This window comes from Thalassophryne amazonica, chromosome 5 (genome assembly GCF_902500255.1).
Source record: "Thalassophryne amazonica chromosome 5, fThaAma1.1, whole genome shotgun sequence".
Taxonomy (NCBI): domain Eukaryota; kingdom Metazoa; phylum Chordata; class Actinopteri; order Batrachoidiformes; family Batrachoididae; genus Thalassophryne; species Thalassophryne amazonica.
This window is the reverse complement of record NC_047107.1, coordinates 128,531,064-128,551,842: the sequence shown is the minus strand read 5'-3', so window position 1 is coordinate 128,551,842 and position 20,779 is coordinate 128,531,064. Positions and strand designations below refer to the sequence as shown.

The 20,779-nt window shown below is 46.3% G+C and overlaps 1 protein-coding gene across 1 annotated transcript in view; it reads left to right on the top strand.

Annotated features, from left to right (window-relative positions):
- The window catches only part of LOC117511317 (GTPase IMAP family member 8-like), a 112,528-nt gene extending 98,687 nt beyond the window's left edge, over positions 1-13,841 (top strand). The window contains exon 6 of the mRNA XM_034171344.1: positions 10,912-13,841. Coding sequence (XP_034027235.1) covers positions 10,912-13,580 — 2,669 coding nt within the window. The 3' untranslated portion in view covers positions 13,581-13,841. The remainder of the gene's footprint in view (positions 1-10,911) is intronic.
- The last annotated feature ends 6,938 nt before the right edge of the window (positions 13,842-20,779 follow it).

Here is a 20,779-nt window from a genome sequence, read left to right as displayed (position 1 = left end):
TTTATCCAACCATGTGCGGTCATTAGTCATAAAACAAAAAAGACAAACACAAACAACCAAACCACCCCCCCCCCCCCCTCCCCAGGGGACCGTCCTATCAAACCCCGGGATGAGGAGAAAAGAAAAACCCCAAACTTAAGCTTACAAATAAAAGCGCTAAACTCCCCCCCCCCCCCCCCCCCCCCCCAAACGACATGTAGGGACCAACACCCCCCAGAGGACTTCCCGCCAGCTCCAGGAGTAATAACCACAGCCGAGGTCCCTCTGGGATCCAACGTCACCCACGGGGACTCCCAGCGCCTCCCAGAGGACCACTCGTCAACCCCAGGAGACGCCTCCTCTCACGACCAACGGACCCAGCCCGGCCGTCTATGGCTAGATGGACCCACAGCCCTTTCCCCCCCAGAGGACACCACAGTCAAACCCTGAGGGCGGAAACTGGGGGGAAAACACCCCCCCCCCCCCAGGTGCAGAGGTTACCTGGAAAACGCCCAGCATAACCACACTGCACCACTCCAGCAACGCCGACACTACGGCTCACACGGCTGGAGCCAGAGGAGAAGAGAGGGAACAAAAAGAAAATACCCCAAACCCCCCCCTCCCCTCCCGGGTGCAGAGGTTACCTGGGAAACGCCCAGCACAACCTAACTGCACCACTCCAGCAACGCCGACACTACGGCTCACACGGCTGGAGTCAGAGGAGAAGAGAGGGCATAACAAAAAACAAAACAAAAAAAAGAAAGAAAAAACAACAACCCAAATACCCCCCCCCATGACTCCCCAGGGGACCGTCCCATCAAACCCTGGGAGGTGAAACTGAAAAAATAAAAATAAAAAGAAAGACTAACAGACTGACATAAGGTTGCTCGGGTCTTTTTTTTTTTTTTTTTTTTTTTTTGGCAGAACTGCAGGGTCACGACCCCAGACACTAAATAGTGAAAAACAAAAAAATAAAATCCCACACAAAAACCAACTCAAAAAACACCCACACAAAATGAACTAACACAAAACAAATAAGTGATTTATACCGTCAAGCTCCAACAAATGGAACACACCTGTTCCAACTTAAGAGCTTGACGGTAATGTGACTCAGTCACCAAAAGAGGGAGCCAAAGTGCTAAAAATGAAAAACCCCCTTTGGTAACTGAGAAAACAAACTCATGCTGCCTTTCTGTGAGCAGCATACAACCAAAAATGTGATTCAACTAAATAACACCGGAGCTGACACAACAGACGCAGTAGCTATCATTACCCGGGGAAACGGGGCTACGACTGTAACACAGGAAGCACCGCGACCCGTGCCACAGAGCTCCGCCGTGCGCGTTCACCCATTACAGACTCACTCCTGCAGCTCCCGTTCAAACCTCTTATCCGGTCGAAGTGCGACGCGAAGCCGTCGCCAGTCACACTCCACCACGACCCACGGATAAGGCACACACAGGAACACGGCTGCAAGAGAGCACGAATCAGTATTCAGTAATGGGTTCTCAAACACGCACCATCCGGGCGGAGAGCACCCGCAACTGATCCGGATAACTTCTGAACGTCTGCTGCCGCCTTCCCGGCGCGTTACCGTCTCTGCTACCGCTGGGTCCGTGATGTTTGGCCAGAGACTACTGTTATGTGTCGGACGCAGCTCGGAGAACCGACCAGCGTTTGAAGGACCCAGTATGAAATAAGCAGAGCATGGTACAAAGGCTAACTGAATTTAATACATAACAGTGATACAAAAAACAACAAAAGAAAGTGCGGTCTGGCGTGGTGCGCTCCCAGCAGCGCTAACGGTCCGGAGCCAGAAGCTGTTCGGACCCAAGGACCCCGCCGACACCCCCCAGGTGGCCGCAACAAACCGAGTCTGTGAAAGAAGGAACCATTATGTGAGTCCACACTCTACACACAGAGAGAACACTTAAAGGTGTACAAACAGCAAACACTTCCTGGCTTGATTACTAATCAGCTTCCCAACCTGCAGGCATGGAACATCCAGTTCACAAAACTCCACTGCGGTGGAAGCCGATACATGACCAACATACAGCTCAATATAATAAAGGTGTGAGGGACACCACATTTACTGACTGTATAAATGTTGGTCACAAAATCTAACGTACCTCAGGAAGTGTGCTGACGAGCGTGAGACCTCACCCCCTCCTCTTTCACAGACCGTGCATCAAACCCTGGACGTTCTCTGCATCCACTGATGATGAGATGGCTCCCGAGACGACGATCTCACCCGTCTGGTCACAAGGTCGAGTCTCTGGCAAATACACACTGTATACTCCAGTCTTAAATGCCACCATGTTCCAATCCATTGTAGATGCACCTCAGCTGTGAGTCCTGACGAGCCGCAGGTGATCAGGGTGAGGTCCTGATAACCTCACCAACACAGCCACTCAGTCCCAAATGCAAGCCACCTGGAAGGAAAAACAAAAGACAGAAACAAAAAGGCAGCCAGGCCCCCCAGCCATACAACAGTACCCCACCCTCACGGGAAGCCTCCCGGCGACCACACAAACCTGGCCCAGGAGAAACACCCCCCTCCAGGGACCATGGCTGGAAACCGCATCTGCATTCGTCTTCCAATAGAATGGTTGATGTCCTCTCCTCTGGCTGCATCCTTGCCTTTGTTTCAGTCAGTCACTTAGCACAGGTGTGGCCAGGAGTTCTTAAACCTGTGCAGTCAGCCTTTATCCAACCATGTGCGGTCATTAGTCATAAAACAAAAAAGACAAACACAAACAACCAAACCACCCCCCCCCCTCCCCAGGGGACCGTCCTATCAAACCCCGGGATGAGGAGAAAAGAAAAACCCCAAACTTAAGCTTACAAATAAAAGCGCTAAACCCCCCCCCCCCCCCCCCAAACGACATGTAGGGACCAACACCCCCCAGAGGACTTCCCGCCAGCTCCAGGAGTAATAACCACAGCCGAGGTCCCTCTGGGATCCAACGTCACCCACGGGGACTCCCAGCGCCTCCCAGAGGACCACTCGTCAACCCCAGGAGACGCCTCCCCTCACGACCAACGGACCCAGCCCGGCCGTCTATGGCTAGATGGACCCACAGCCCTTTCCCCCCCAGAGGACACCACAGTCAAACCCTGAGGGCGGAAACTGGGGGGAAAACACCCCCCCCCCCCAGGTGCAGAGGTTACCTGGAAAACGCCCAGCATAACCACACTGCACCACTCCAGCAACGCCGACACTACGGCTCACACGGCTGGAGCCAGAGGAGAAGAGAGGGAACAAAAAGAAAATACCCCAAACCCCCCCCTCCCCTCCCGGGTGCAGAGGTTACCTGGGAAACGCCCAGCACAACCTAACTGCACCACTCCAGCAACGCCGACACTACGGCTCACACGGCTGGAGTCAGAGGAGAAGAGAGGGCATAACAAAAAACAAAACAAAAAAAAGAAAGAAAAAACAACAACCCAAATACCCCCCCCCCATGACTCCCCAGGGGACCGTCCCATCAAACCCTGGGAGGTGAAACTGAAAAAATAAAAATAAAAGAAAGACTAACAGACTGACATAAGGTTGCTCGGGTCTTTTTTTTTTTTTTTTTTTTTGGCAGAACTGCAGGGTCACGACCCCAGACACTAAATAGTGAAAAACAAAAAAAATAAAATCCCACACAAAAACCAACTCAAAAAACACCCACACAAAATGAACTAACACAAAACAAATAAGTGATTTATACCGTCAAGCTCCAACAAATGGAACACACCTGTTCCAACTTAAGAGCCTGACGGTAATGTGACTCAGTCACCAAAAGAGGGAGCCAAAGTGCTAAAAATGAAAACCCCCTTTGGTAACTGAGAAAACAAACTCATGCTGCCTTTCTGTGAGCAGCATACAACCAAAAATGTGATTCAACTAAATAACACCGGAGCTGACACAACAGACGCAGTAGCTATCATTACCCGGGGAAACGGGGCTACGACTGTAACACAGGAAGCACCGCGACCCGTGCCACAGAGCTCCGCCGTGCGCGTTCACCCATTACAGACTCACTCCTGCAGCTCCCGTTCAAACCTCTTATCCGGTCGAAGTGCGACGCGAAGCCGTCGCCAGTCACACTCCACCACGACCCACGGATAAGGCACACACAGGAACACGGCTGCAAGAGAGCACGAATCAGTATTCAGTAATGGGTTCTCAAACACGCACCATCCGGGCGGAGAGCACCCGCAACTGATCCGGATAACTTCTGAACGTCTGCTGCCGCCTTCCCGGCGCGTTACCGTCTCTGCTACCGCTGGGTCCGTGATGTTTGGCCAGAGACTACTGTTATGTGTCGGACGCAGCTCGGAGAACCGACCAGCGTTTGAAGGACCCAGTATGAAATAAGCAGAGCATGGTACAAAGGCTAACTGAATTTAATACATAACAGTGATACAAAAAACAACAAAAGAAAGTGCGGTCTGGCGTGGTGCGCTCCCAGCAGCGCTAACGGTCCGGAGCCAGAAGCTGTTCGGACCCAAGGACCCCGCCGACACCCCCCAGGTGGCCGCAACAAACCGAGTCTGTGAAAGAAGGAACCATTATGTGAGTCCACACTCTACACACAGAGAGAACACTTAAAGGTGTACAAACAGCAAACACTTCCTGGCTTGATTACTAATCAGCTTCCCAACCTGCAGGCATGGAACATCCACTTCACAAAACTCCACTGCAGTGGAAGCCGATACATGACCAACATACAGCTCAATATAATAAAGGTGTGAGGGACACCACATTTACTGACTGTATAAATGTTGGTCACAAAATCTAACGTACCTCAGGAAGTGTGCTGACGAGCGTGAGACCTCACCCCCTCCTCTTTCACAGACCGTGCATCAAACCCTGGACGTTCTCTGCATCCACTGATGATGAGATGGCTCCCGAGACGACGATCTCACCCGTCTGGTCACAAGGTCGAGTCTCTGGCAAATGCACACTGTATACTCCAGTCTTAAATGCCACCATGTTCCAATCCATATAGATGCACCTCAGCTGTGAGTCCTGACGAGCCGCAGGTGATCAGGGTGAGGTCCTGATAACCTCACCAACACAGCCACTCAGTCCCAAATGCAAGCCACCTGGAAGGAAAAACAAAAGACAGAAACAAAAAGGCAGCCAGGCCCCCCAGCCATACAACAATTTCCTCTCCAACTTACGGGTTATCTGCTTTAAGCTGCGAGTTTGTGAGTTATACCACGGAGTCAGGCACTTCTGATTTAAAGCTCTCTTTTTCAGAGGAGCTACAGCATCCAAAGTTGTCCTCAATGAGGATATAAAACTATTGACGAGATAATCTATCTCACTCACAGAGTTTAGGTAGCTACTCTGCCCTGTGTTGGTATATGGCATTGGAGAACATAAAGAAGGAATCATATCCTTAAACCTAGTTACAGCGCTTTCTGAAAGACTTCTACTGTAATGAAACTTATTCCCCAGTGCTGGGTAGTCCATCAGAGTAAATGTAAATGTTATTAAGAAATGATCAGACAGAAGGGGGTTTTCAGGGAATACTGTTAAGTCTTCAGTTTCCATACCATAAGTCAGAACAAGATCTAAGGTATGATTAAAGTGGTGGGTGGTCTCATTTACATTTTGAGCAAAGCCAATCGAGTCTAACAATAGATTAAATGCAGTGTCGAGGCTGTCATTCTCAGCATCTGTGTGGATGTTAAAATCGCCCACTATAATTATCTTATCTGAGCTAAGCACTAAGTCAGATAAAAGGTCCGAAAATTCACAGAGAAACTCACAGTAACGACCAGGTGGACGATAGATAACAACAAATAAAACTGGTTTTTGGGACTTCCAATTTGGATGGACAAGACTAAGAGACAAGCTTTCAACTGAATTAAGCTCTGTCTGGGTTTTTGATTAATTAACAAGCTGGAGTGGAAGATTGCTGCTAATCCTCCGCCTCGGCCCGTGCTACGAGCATTCTGGCAGTTAGTGTGACTCGGGGGTGTTGACTCATTTAAACTAACATATTCATCCTGCTGTAACCAGGTTTCTGTAAGGCAGAATAAATCAATATGTTGATCAATTATTGTATCATTTACTAACAGGGACTTAGAAGAGAGAGATCTAATGTTTAATAGACCACATTTAACTGTTTTAGTCTGTGGTGCAGTTGAAGGTGCTATATTATTTTTTCTTTTTGAATTTTTATGCTTAAATAGATTTTTACTGGTTATTGGTGGTCTGGGAGCAGGCACCGTCTCTACGGGGATGGGGTAATGAGGGGATGGCAGGTGGAGAGAAGCTGCAGAGAGCAGTGTAAGACTACAACTCTGCTTCCTGGTCCCAACCCTGGATAGTCACGGTTTGGAGGATTTAAGAAAATTGGCCAGATTTCTAGAAATGAGAAGTGCTCCATCCAAAGTGGGATGGATGGCGTCTCTCCTAACAAGACCAGGTTTTCCCCAGAAGCTTTGCCAATTATCTATGAAGCCCACCTCATTTTTTGGACACCACTCAGACAGCCAGCAATTCAGGGAGAACATGCGGCTAAACATGTCACTCCCGGTCCGATTGGGGAGGGGCCCAGAGAAAACTACAGAGTCCGACATTGTTTTGCAAAGTTACCCACCGATTCAATATTAATTTTAGCGACCTCCGATTGGCGTAACCGGGTGTCATTACTGCCGACGTGAATTACAATCTTACCAAATTTACGCTTAGCCTTAGCCAGCAGTTTCAAATTTCCTTCAGTGTCGCCTGCTCTGGCCCCCGGAAGACAATTGACTATGGTTGCTGGTGTAGCTAACTTCACATTTCTCAAAACAGAGTCGCCAATAACCAGAGTTTGATCCTCGGCGGGTGTGTCGCCGAGTGGGGGAAAAACGGTTAGAGATGTGAACGGGTTGGCGGGGTACACAGGGCTTCTGTTTAGGACTACGCTTCCTCCTCACAGTCACCCAGTCGGCCTGCTTTCCCGGCTGCTTGGGATCTGTCGGAGGGGAACTAACGGGGAACTAAATGCTGGGGGGGAACTAACGGGGAACTAAATGCATGTATCAAAGTCTCAGCATCAGCCATAGACAGGATGGGACGAATCCTCACTATGTTTCGCAGATGGAAGACGGCAGTCCTCGTAATGTCCCTAATGTGGGGGCCAAAAGACAACGTAGGATCAAAAAGTACCCCAAGATTCCTCACTTTGTCCGTATGATGCACAACACACGAACCTAAATTTAGCTCCAGCTGGTCAAATTGATGCCGATGTCTGGCTGGACCAAGAACCATCATTCCAGTCTTATCAGAATTCAAGAGTAGGAAATTACTAGACAACCAACTTCTCACAGATATAAGGCAATCTTCTAAGGCTTTTATATGGGCAAGATTACCAGCAGTTATCAGCATGTACAATTGAGTATCATCAGCATAACAATGAAAGGCAATCCTGTAATGCTGCAGAATATGCCCAAGGGGCGCTATATAAAGTGAGAAAAGCAAGGGGCCTAACACAGACCCTTGTGGAACCCCAAATTTCATTTCAGCAAGGCCAGAAGTAGTGTTATTATACACAATATAGTAAGAACAACTGGACAAGTATGACGTCAACCAAGCAAGAACACTTCCAGTAATTCCAAAGTAATTTTCCAGCCTATCCAGTAAAACACAATGATCCACAGTATCAAACGCAGCACTAAGATCTAGAAGCACTAAAACCATCGTGGTGTCCGAATCTATTGCGCACAGAAAATCATTCACCACTCTAATAAGCGCCGTCTCTGTGGAGTGATTAAAAAAAAGCAGACTGACGTGGCTCAAAAAGATTATTCTCAATAAGATGGTCCACAAGCTGTCGTGAGACTACTTTTTCCACAATTTTAGAGCAGAACATTTGACAGATTTTATATCGGCCTATAATTATTCAATACACCAGGGTCAAGACCACATTACTTAAGCAGTGATTTAATCACTGCAAATTTAAAACATCTAGGAACAGAACCAGAGCTTAATGAAAGATTAACTATTTCCAGCACAGTCAGCCCAAGAATGAGTCACAGGTCCTTAAACAATTTTGTTGGTATAGGATCAAATACACAGGTTGTGCTTTTGGTAGACGTCACGAGCTTTGCCCGCGCGTCTAGTGAAATAGTATCAAATTCTGTAAATCTAGGTGTCACCTCATTATTAACACCCACTTTCACAGCAGGGTGCAGTGATTGAGCCCAGGCATGTTGAGATATACTCAATCTGATGTCTTCTATTTTCTTCTCAAAGTAATCCAAGAAGCCCTGAGCTATAAATGGAGAATGACTAACAGGTGACTGACCATGAATAAGAAATGCTACAGTGTCAAACAAAAATTCTGAGTTGTGCTTATTTTTATTGATCAAATCCGAATAGTAGGCCCGCTTTGCAGTCCATAGTGCATGCTTATACGCTACGAACACGTCTACAGGAGCAGGCCACAGTCTCAATCTGATCAGCACCTTGGATTGTCTGCACTAAATTCCCCGCTAAACTAGTGGATCCCAGACCCACATTCACCCCATGTTCTGTGACCTGCTGTATACTCCGAGCGTTACCCTCCCTGCAGAGCCCTATCTATATTCGCGGACAAGAAGACAGCTCCCTCTCTATTAGGGTGAAAGCCATCCGGCATCAACAAATCACGCCGGCCCCAGAACGAAGGCAATTATCGACCAAACTAAAACCGTGTTGTGTACAAAACCGTGCCAGCCACCTATATTTAACGATAATAGCCTGCTAAAGACCTCATCACCACCCCGGAAGGGGAGGGGACCAGAAACTATTAATCGATGCCGACATGACCTTCTAGCAAGGTCACAAGTCCTCTCTATATTCATTTTTGTGATTTCTGACTGCTTCATCTTAACATCATTTGCGCCAACATGAATAATTATATGACTGTATTTCATGTCATGTTTCTTGGTCTGTTTACCATTTTGCACTGTCAGTACCCTGAGGTAGGAGGCGATGTCAGGAGCTCTCGCCCCAGGAATACACTGAACATCAGCTTGCGTCTGCAACTCAACCTTGCGGGTGATGGAATCCCCTATCACTAACACCCGATGTTTCAGCCTGGGGACAGGAGTGGAGGTCCGTGGGCTCAAAAGACTGACATCAGGCATATCCAGAGGAGAAAATTGGTTCATAGCTCACACAGGCGAATATAATTTGAGTGCCACAACCAGGCACTTCCGCCGAGCCCAATGTGACTTCCTCCGCCCGACCACAGTCCGAAAACCATCCTCCCCAGCCAACACCTCTTTACTAATGCCAATAGGCATAACAGCTGGCTCATCATCAACAAAGCCCTAAACATCCATGTCCACAAGGCTAGTAAGCTGTTCCAACTTACGAACACGTCTCTCCAAGAGAGCCACCCTCTCTACCAGCAACATATAAAAATTTTGTTACAACACCAAAATCACAGAAGTTAACCCACTCCTAAAAATTAATAAAATACTAATAAAACAGTAAAATAAAAATATGACATTCACAACAATAATCAGCCAAGCTGAGCACAACTAGCTCAGTTAGCTTAGCATAACTTAGCTTAGCTTGTCCTGAAACATCCCAGCTTTCCTGAAGAAACAACAGCTGCCAATGTAATGGCAGCCTCTGCCACTGCAGCAGACCTGGCTGATAGGCTCCATTGAAGTCATGGGTCCAGCTGGCAACCGCCGCTGAGTCACAAGTTAGGATATAAGCTTCCAGCGATTCACAGTCCTGGCTAGCGGCCTCCCAAAGCAAGCCATGGTCCGACCGGCAGACGTCAACTGAGCCACAGAGCTGATTCGCAACTCGACGAGCCACAGGCCCAGCACAGGCACCAGACAAGCTGCAAAACCGGCTGGCTGTCTCCAATGTGCTGCAGACACAGAAAGCAAACAGCAGTGCCGGCTGCCCGATGACCCACAAGCCTGAATGGGGCACTGACAGGGCCGCAGCCTAGCCAGCGGATTCCAGACGTGGTCGCAAGCAATCTAGCCATCTGCACTGATGCTGCTCGCTCTGCTCACGCTGCTCTGTAATTTATGTCTGTATCATGGCCCAAGCAGAGGGTCACCCCTTTGAGTCTGGTCTGCTTGAAGTTTCTTTATCAGAGGGAGTTTTTTCTTAGCACTGTTGCCTGTGTTCTTGCTCTGGGCGTTGGTAAGGGTAGACCTTACTTGTGTAAAGCGCCTTGAGGCAGATTTTTGTGATTTGGCACTATATAAACTAAATCCATTGAAATTGAATTGAAGCAAATGCTTTAGCGGTACAGTGGCTAATTGGTTAGCACTGGTGCCTCACAGCAAGAAGGTCGTGGGATTGAGTCCTGGCCTTTCTGTGTGGAAGCAACTTTGTTGTGATTTGGCTCTATACAAATGAAAAATTAAAGTTACTATGTTACGGGGTAACATATGTCACATGTCAAAGAATCCAATGGACGTTGACCTTGTTTGACCTTTACTTTGGAGACCAAGCATTCAACACTGTCAAAACTATTCCATTTATTAATCCAATTAGCTCAACCAATAATTTGCATAACTTTTTACCAACATTGAAGGAACTTTAACTTTTGACCTGTGTATAAACTGAAATTGACCTTTGTCACCATTTTTGCTGTTTGTACCCCATAACTCCAGAACCTTCAGTCATAGATAGTCCAAACTGTACCTTTTTGGAATCTTTATAATCAGACAAATAATGTGGAATATTTTCAACATGATTGGAGCTTTTTTAAATTTTGACCCCTGTGCAAGTCTTTATTGACCCCTGTAAACATACGTATGTCCCATATTGTGACTCCGGTGTCTCCAGTGTCCTTTATGTTGTGGTGTTCCTGTTTCAAAATGAGGATGTGATGTTTTTACTACCTTAACAGTAGCAACTACATGTGCTGAAAAACTGACTGAATATAGTGTTTAAAGGATTACTTTTCTGTTTTATTTCAGCACCGGCACTCAGAATTCTGTTGATTGGGAAAAGTGATAACAAGAAGAATCGACTGTATAACATCATCACCAAGAAACAAGGTTCTGGTTTTCAAAAACCACTGATAGCCATACGAACTCCAGACATCTTCAGTCTGTCTGTGGAGGCGGTGAGAGAAAAGCTGAGGAGCTGTGTGGCTCTTTGTTCTCCGGGACCAAATGTTCTGCTGCTGTTGGTGAAACCTTCAGATTTCACTGAAGAAAAAAGACGATCAATGACGTTCATCCTGAGTTTGTTTGAACCAGATGCCTTCAGACACTCAGTGGTCGTCATAACACACAAAGATACTCAGTCACAGACTGTGAATCAGCTTCTTCGAGACTGTGGGGGAAGAAAGTATGAAATGTTCAGAAATGATCACAATCTCTTGATGGAGACGATGCAGAATGTTGTTGATGAAAACAAAGAAACCTTCCTCACCATGACTGAAGACCTCCAACCAACTTTGAACCTGGTTCTGTTTGGGAGAAAAGGAGCAGGAAAGACTTCAGCAGTCAGAACCATTTTAGGTCAGACAGAACTTCAGTCAGACACCAACTCATCTGTTATAAACAAGGGGTTGGTGACTGGACGTCAGGTCTCTCTGGTGGAGGTTCCTGCCATGTTTGGAAAAACTGAGGAAGCAGTGATGAAAGAATCATTCAGTTGTGTCTCTCTGTGTGGTCCTGAGGGTGTTCATGCATTCATCCTGGTCCTCCCTGTGGGTCCCCTCACTGATGAAGATAAGGCAGAGTTAGAGATCATTGAGAACACATTCAGTTCTGCGATTCGAGATTTCTCCATGATTCTGTTCACTGTGGAGTCTGATCCAAGAGCACCAGAGTTTAAAAGGTTTCTGAAGAGCATTGAGAACATTCAGGAACTCATTCAGAGCTTTGGAGGACGGCATGTTGTCTTCAACACCAGAGACAAACAGCAGGTTCCTGAGATCTTGGCTGCTGTGGACCAGATGAGACCCAAAGGATCCAGATCCTTCACAATGGAAATGTTTGCAAAAGCTCAGATGAAAGAGGTCATAAGACTTAAAGCCCAAATGCAAAATGTGGAACAGCAAAACTGCATGGGAGGTAATGGTGACAGTCAGAGCAGAGAGTGTATCAGGATGGTGCTGATTGGTAAGACCGGCAGCGGGAAAAGTGCCACTGGAAACACCATTTTGGGTAGAAATTGTTTTGAGTCAAAACCCAGCATCAGGTCAGTGACCAAGTTTTGTGAGAAAGCAGCTGGTGAGATTGATGGACGGCTTGTTACGGTTGTTGATACTCCTGGTTTGTTTGACACGACTCTGTCCAATGAAGACGTGCAAGAGGAACTTCTGAAATGCATCAGCATGTTGTCTCCTGGACCTCATGTGTTTTTACTTGTGATTCAAATTGGTCGTTTTACGAAGGAGGAACAAAAGGCTTTGGAACTTCTCAAAGACTTTTTTGGTAAGAAATCTCAAGACTTCATCATTGTTACATTCACCAGAGGAGATGACCTGGGGAATCAAACATTTCAGTCTTTTCTTGAAGAGGAACATGATGACTCGCTCAAAAAACTGATTCGTGACTGTGGTGGCAGATATCATGTGTTCAACAATAAAGACATGAAGAACCGCACACAAGTCAGCCAACTGTTAGCTAGAATCAAGACAATGATGAGCAAGAACGACTACAGCTGCTACACCAATGAGATGTTCCAAGAGGCAGAGGCAGCCATCGAAAAAGAGATGCAAAGAATCCTGAAGGAGAAGGAAGAAGAGATGAAGAAAATGAAAGAGGAGCTTGAAAAAACACATGAGGAGAAAATCCAACAAATGGAAAGAAGAATGGAAGAACAGAGAGCAGAGACTGAAAGAGAGAGAATACTGAGAGAGCAACAGTTCAAGAAAATGGAAGAAGACCTCAAAAAGGAACGCAAGCAGAGAAAGACTGAACAGCAGAAGAGAGAAGAGGAGGACAACAACAGGAAGAAAGAGGAGGAAGATAAAAGACAGGAGTGGAAACAAAAGCTTGATGATCTGGAGAAAAAAATAAAATCTGAGTCAGAGGAAAAAGAAACAATTGACAAAAAACTGGAGCAGAGTAGAGACGAGATGAGAAAAGAACGAGAAGCTTGGGAAAAGGAAAGAAAAGAATGGTGGAACAAAAGAGATGAAGAAAATGAAGAGAGACGGCAGAAGGAGCAGAAAAAACTGAAAATGCTCCAAGAGGCATATGACGAGGAAAGAGAGAAATATGAGAAGAAAAGAAGAGAGGATGATCATATCAGGAGAGAACGAGAAGAAAAAGAGAGAACGGAAGTGGAGGAAAACTTCAAGAAAAAAGTGGAAGAACTGAAGAAGAAATATAAAGAGGAGGCCAGAAAGCAAGCGGAGGAGTTCAATGAATTCAAAGCGAAATACACCAAAGACTTCACAGCTCTGGCAGAAAAACACATGGAGGAAATAAAAGAACTGAAGCAAAGACACGAGAGACAAATAAACAACACCACAGAGAGACAAAAGAAAGAATGTTGGCTGCTGAGCGAGCTGTCGAGCCACAAAGAGAAACAACTGAAAGAAGAAATTGATGATTTGAAGAAAAAGCACAAGCAAGAAGTTAAAGAACTGGAAGAAAAATACAAAACCAAATGTATCATCCTGTGATTTCTTTTTTTTTTTTTTTTTTTTTTTTGGTCCCTTAACATGACCTTCATCACGCTCACATAACATCTGATTTCAACACTTGAGTAAAGTCCAGGGCTCAGTTCCAGGAAACACGGCTGCTGACGTCCAGGAGAGTTGTTGGTTTCTGACAACCCGGTCTCACTGCAGCTCGTGGGACTACGTTATGAAAAGTACATTCATCTATGGGTTTGTGAAGGGGCTACAAAAATGGGGCATTTTTCATAATGGGGGCACAAATTCATTTTCTGACAGTGGGGGCACAAAATGTGGGGTGTAGGGGGAGTCTGGGGGGGTCATGCTTCATGTTTTGGGAGGGTAAACTTATGCTATGGCTATGGTTAGAGTTAGGAGATGGGGAAAATCATAAATAGCAAAATAAAAAAACTGCATCACAAAAAGCGGGCACTTTAGTGACGGGGCACGAAAATAAAACGTGACTGGCAGTGGCGGTCCTAGAGTGATTTACTCCCTGGGCGAAACCCCCTGCGTGCCCCCCCCCGCACACTAACGTGGCCACCACCTCCGCCCCACCACCCATGAAAACACTAACTTCGTCCAGAACACCCACAATCCCACAAATTAACTCACAACAGCTATTTTCAAGAACAAATTTCCGGTTTTAACGACTACTGCAATAACAAACACAAAGATAAACAATAATTACCTCAATAAAGTTTTTGAACATAAAAAACAAAACTCAGTGACTTCACATTACAACTATGTACAGTACAGGTATTTGAGAAAGCACAACTGCACTACAGCACCACCCGATGGTCAAAATCTTGCACGTCATTCAGTTCTACCAACAGAGTGCACTTTGCATTATCATAGAGTACCATTCACCATAATGAACAAGACTTAAACCTCCATTAAAGTCGCACCATATAAATAAGTGCTCACTATCCGTGATGTTAAATTCCATCCAGTAGGAGCATTTCTGGGCAACCTTGAGCAGCCTGCAGACTCAAGAAAAGACATCCTCTTTGTGGATTTTGAGAAAAATGTGGCAACCCAGAGAGTGATGCAAAAAATATTCTGCACTCAGATAAGCATTTAGCCCCCTGAGACAGAACCAGATTCAGTCTGTGTGCAGAGCAATGCACAAACATTGACCTGGGGGCTGTTGCTTTAACTTTGGCCTGCAAACCATTGAGAGCTGAAGCCATGACAGCAGCCACGGCTTCTTCGTAAGGAAGACTATCAAATGGCTTCGCCAAAATCCGGTCCACAACATTCAGATTGTCTGCCATTATGTGCAGCTTGCTACCTAGCTAGCTCGCTAGCTGGGACTGGCGCGAGGCTAGTGTGAAGTGTGTCCGCCTGTGAGCGCTTTGTGACGGTGGTGGAGCTCAGCAGCACCCGCTGCTCGGTAGGGACAGAAACTGCGATAGAAGTCAGAAAGAGTGATAGAAGTCAGTCTCCAAACACAAGCAGCTACAAAAAAGCCCACCAGAATTAGAAGCTCGATTTGTCGCTAGTCGTTTTTAACAAAGAAAATGCCGCTAAGAGGATTAGGAAAGTCTCCGGTTCAACTCAGAACAGAATGAAAATTAAAAAATGCTCCCACAGATGTTTACACCAAAAGATCGCTGATTCGCTCATTTCGCTGTCAATCAAAAAGGGATTCAGCCTCAGACAGATCATCCAATCATCATGCAGAAGCTGAGCGTCCGGGCCAGTCGAGGCCCGCCCACTGCCCCATAGACCCCCAGACACACTGAGCGTCCGATGGGCGGGACAAAGCCCAGCATTTATCCAATGACTCGTCTCGTTTCGCTGCACTCTTTGTTTTGCTATTGAACTCTGGACTCTCAGCATCCACACTGCCGTGTGGACGTGCCGCCCCCTCCGCGATGCCGCCCCGGGCGGCTGCCTGGTCAGCCCGCCTCCAGGACCGCCCCTGGTGACCGGGCTGCTTCTGAATGTAGCTCACTGTAACACTTGTCAGCAATGATTACAACTTCACGTGTGTGTCTCTGGTAAATGAAATGTCAAAATGAGCTGACTATTGGAAATAAATGAAGAATTATGAAAATATTGATGCATCGTGTTTTATTTTTGATGCCAATTCATTCATTTTATATAGCGCCAATTCACAACAGTATCGCCTCAACGCGCTTCACACAAAACAATTAAAAAAACAAGATAAAATGAATTAAAAGATTAAAAGCACAATTAAAAGATTTAAAAAGCACAATAAGAGTAAAAATAAAAAGCATAGTAACACAATATGTTAGCCATAAGAACGAGAAAACAAGTGCGTCTTGAGTCTGGACTTGAAAGTCTCCACACAATCTGACTGTTTTATTGATGCGGGGAGATCATTCCACAGAACACGGGCATGATAAGAGATGGCCTGAGATATTAAGCCATAAACATGGGGAATTTAGCCTGATTTGACCTGCTGTTTTTAAATGTTCAGATTTGATAGTCTGCCAGAAATGTTGATTTCCATTTTGAGGGTGAAAGTGGAGCTTTTTTTTTTTTTTTTTTTTTTGCGCCTCCCAGACAGACTGCAGGAACAACTCACATGAAAGACCCGTAGAGTCCTGGGCAGATGAAGATGAACAGACAACCACAAATCTGGGCGTGATGCTCCGGAACATCCCACGAAGGAGCAGGTTCCAGGTCGACAACCACATCTAGGAGCTCGGAAGGAAGAGGAGGTCTTCAACAGAGTTCACTGGGCCCGAACCCAGATCCCCTTGCAGTGCCAGATTAGAGCATTGACAGAAGGTACAGAAGAGGACAAGTCTGTGGGGGGAAAGAACGAGGGTTGAAAACCATGAACCACATGAAATGGGGAAAATCTGGTATCCGAGGTCAGGAGCAGGCCCAGGTGGAAGGATTGTGGGACGCCAAGTTGCTAGATCTTTTTCCATCTTCTGATTTGCACGCTAAATTTGGCCGTTGGCGTGAGGGTGATACGCAGATGTGAGACTACCTGTGGCTCCAATCAATTTGCAGAACTCGGGCCAGAAATGGGACACAAACTGAGGACCCTGGTCTGAAACTATATCCTGTGGGAACCTGTGCAATTTAAACACATTTAGAAGAAGGGCCTCGGCTGTCTCTTTAGCTGCAGGTAGTGGAATAAAGTGACACATCTTAGAGAACCAGTCTGTCACTGAGTGAATTACTGTGTGACCCTGTGAAGCCAGAAGACCAGTGACGAAGTTGATGGCTATGTGTGACCATGGTCGCGTGGGGATCGACAGCGCCAGCAATTTTCCTGTTGGTCTCTGATTATAGGATTTTTGAGCAGTGCATATCTGGCAAGCGTTGACGTATTTTGTTACATCACAGCCAATACTGGACCACCAAAAGTGCTGGAATGCCATCCACTTGTTTGTTTTATGCTGGAGTGGCAAGCGAATTGGCTATCATGAGCCCAGCAGATGATCTTGCCTCTGATAGACCTGGAAACAAAAAGCAAATCACCCGGACAACCTTGAAGCACGGCCTCATTAGCAGAAACTGCTGTGACTTTATCCTCTATACCCCAAGTAAGGGCTGAAACAAAGCAGGCTGAGGGAAGAACTGTTTGAGGTTTTGTGCTGTGTTCTTCAGGTTCAAACTGGCACCACAAAGAGTCCGGCTTGCCTTTCTCTGAGCCCATTCGGTACAAGAATGTGAAGTTGAATCAGCTAAAGAATAATGACCAACGTGCTTGCCTAGCATTTAACCTCTTAGCCGTCCGAAAGTATTCAAGATTTTTATGGTCTGCCAAAATGAGAAAAGGTATTTGGGTCAGCCAGTGACGTCACTCCTCCAAAGCCACTTTATACATAGCCAACATCTCACGGTCACCGATGTTGTAGTTACATTCAGCAGATGATAACTTTCTTCACAGAAATGCACACGGATGCATCTTATCGTCAGAGGCACTTACTTGAGAAAGCACCACCCCCACCATGACGTCCGAGGCATCAACTTCAACCACGAACTGTCGACCTGGGTCAGGGAGGAGAAGCACAAGGGCAGATGTAAACTGTTTCTTTAGTTCCTGAAACGCTTCCTCACACTCATGAGACCAGACAAATGCCCAGTAGGTGGAGGTAAGGTCGTGCAAGGGAGCCGCCACGGTGCTAAAACGTAGGATAAATTTCATGTAAAAATTGGCAAAGCCAAGGAACCGTTGGACCTACTTGCGATTATGATGTGTGACCCACTCATCATGTGTCCATATGGATCTCCCCCTCAGATATCACAAAGCCCAGGAATGATACTGTGTGTTTGTGGAACTCACACTTTTCTGACTTGATGTATAGCTGGTTCTCTAACAGGCACAACAATAAGGTCTGGACATGCTGTGTGTGTGTGTCTTTATCAGGGGAGAAGATCAGAATGTCATTCAAATAGACAAAAAGAAATTAATCCAATAAGTCCCTCAAGACATTGTTAACGAACCTTTGGAACATGGCGGGGCTGTTAGTGAACCAAAAGGGCATTACCAAATACTCATAATTGCCGGTTGGTATATTAAAGGCAGTCTTCCATTCATCGCCTTCCCGGATCTGGACTAAATAGTAGGTGTTGCAGAGGTCAAGCTTGGTAAAGATCTTGGTCCCCTCCAATAATTCAAAAGCTGAGTTTAATAATGGAAAGGATATTTGATTTTTTTGCAGTGACGTTGTTAAGATCCCGGTAATCAATACATGGACATAGCAATTTATCTTTGTTTTCTACAAAGAAAAAAACCCACGCCAGCAGGTAAGGATGATGGATGGATGAGACCTGCAGCGAGGGATTCCTGGATATATTCTTCCATGGCCAGATGTTCAGGGCCTGATAAACAGTTTTCCTAGTGGAGGATTAGAACCGGGGAACAAATCAATGGGGCAGTCATAATTGCGGAGGACCTCCACGCCCTTGTTGCTCTGGCCATTACAGAACAGTTTTAGCCTTAGCTTTGCTGAATACATTAGCTAAATCATGCTAACAGGACAGAGCTCCAGTCAGATCAGGATCTGTAGCAGCCTAGACTCTGATTAATTAAACGTGAAATTCTACAGCATGATCCCCAAGAACCTATATGGCCATTGGCCAGTCAAAGGTGGGACTGTGCTGTGTAAGCCAGGGGTGCCCCAAAATCGCCTGGTGAGTCATATTATTGAAGACATGAAAACTGATGGTTTCAGAGTGCTCCTCAGAAAATCTTAATTGCACTGAGTTCTGTGAGTGATTTTCCCCAAAACACTGCCATCCACTTTGACCTTCAGTGGCCGCAAGAGATGCTGAATTCTAAGGTTCAGGGCGCTGACAAGAGAAGAATGGATTAAATTAGCATCGAAACCAGTGTCAATAAAAACAGGCAGCACGAAAGAATGACCATTGGAAGTGAGCTCAGCTTGGACAGAGTTCTTAGATGGAGATAAAATCTGGTTTTGACTCAACCAGACTGCTGGCTTAATTTGCAGCGGGGCACCCTTGACCTGGTAGCAGACGATCTGATGTCCGTGCTGACCAAAGAAGAAGCAGTGTCTCTCCTGCTGATTTGTGTGGTGCTCTTCAGCTGTGTCGCAGTTGCATGGGTTCCTTTTCTTCGTTCCTTGATCCGGAGGGACCTGTATCACCTGATCGAACCAGGAGCAAAGTGTTGTGAAAGTGTAGTGACACGGACCCACAACAGGGGGCGCAAATGAACGTTCAATAGATGAGCCAAAAAGTAACAATTTAATGTTGTGAAGGTGCACAACGAATACACAGACAATCTCAGAATCTGATAACAGTCAATCCACAAAGGTGACGTGTGGGCAGGCTCGAGGATAGAAGATGTCTGTCCTGAGAAGAGCCGGAACCACACGATTTCCGCCGCCACCGAACCTGGTGAATACTGGAGCCGCCAAGTCCCGAATTCCCAGGTGATCACCGTCCCCGACTGTCGGATCTGGTACTGCTGGTGAAGAACAAAGACAGTCAAGTGTGGGTGTGTGTACACCCCGTAACAACAACGGTGGGAATGCCACCTCCACCTCTAACACACACTCGTGCAGCATCTGTTTAACCACTTATCTGACGGACGTAGGACGAAACAGTCGCGACCCACGCCGGTCCTCTGGTTGACAGCTGCAACACAATAGCTCTTGAAATCACAGAATACTGGCAGAGAATATTACCTCCATAGAAGTACGATATCTTGGCAACGAGGTGGAGATGACATCTGGTCTTTATGGCTTGAGATGCTGTAGAGTAGATGGGTGACAGCTGTCAAGAGATAATGCGTGACAGCTGTCACCCCCTGCTGTGTCCGTGGCGGCAGCGCCCTCTCGTGCCTGAAGCCCGCACTTCAGGCAGGGCGCCCACTGGTGGTGGGCCAGCAGTACCTCCTCTTCTGGCGGCCCACACAACAGCCAAGCATCTGATCTGTGGCTGGAGATTTCAGAGCACGGGTCATTATGGTGAAAAGAACTGGTTTTCGATACCCAACCATACTTATTATTATTAATGCATTTTTATTTAAGGACAAAACTTGTAGGGTTTTTTTTTGGTGGTTGAGCTCAACTCGATGGGTGAGGCACGACCTCACCCATTGAGTTGAGCTCAACCACAGAAGAAAACCCATGAAAGTTTTGTCTTTACAAAAACATACAGTAAGTGTCTTTTCAATTTATAAAAGTAATGACTTGCATGTACAGTGCGGGGTGGTGGCCAAGTGTTTAATGCACTTGGTTTCAGTTCAGAAGGTTCCGGGTTCAAATCCCACCCCTGTCACATTTCTCTATGTAATATGGAGTTGCGTCAGGAAGGGCATCCGGCGTAAAACCTGTGCCAATTCAACATGCAGATCCTCCTTGGATTTGCTGTGGCGACCCTGAGTGCAAACAAGGGAGCAGCCGAAGGGACTTACAATGACTTGCATGTACACAGTGTTTTTAAGGCAGAATATTGTCGTTAGATGACAGAGAGCTCATCTCGACACATGTACCTGTCGATTTACGCTATGGGGGTTCATCTTGACAGAACTTTGGCACAGGTAAATAATGAGGGTGAGGGATGAAGAAAGGACCATCATGCAGCTCTTACGGCCACTCTCTCTGTATTAAATCACTTTAACAAAAAAATAAAGTGCGTACATTTTCCACTGACTGTAACAAGCTCACTAGCAGGACCACATGTAACACATTAACCCCTTTTAACACCTTGTAAACAGCACTGATACTTTTAACCTTCTTGTA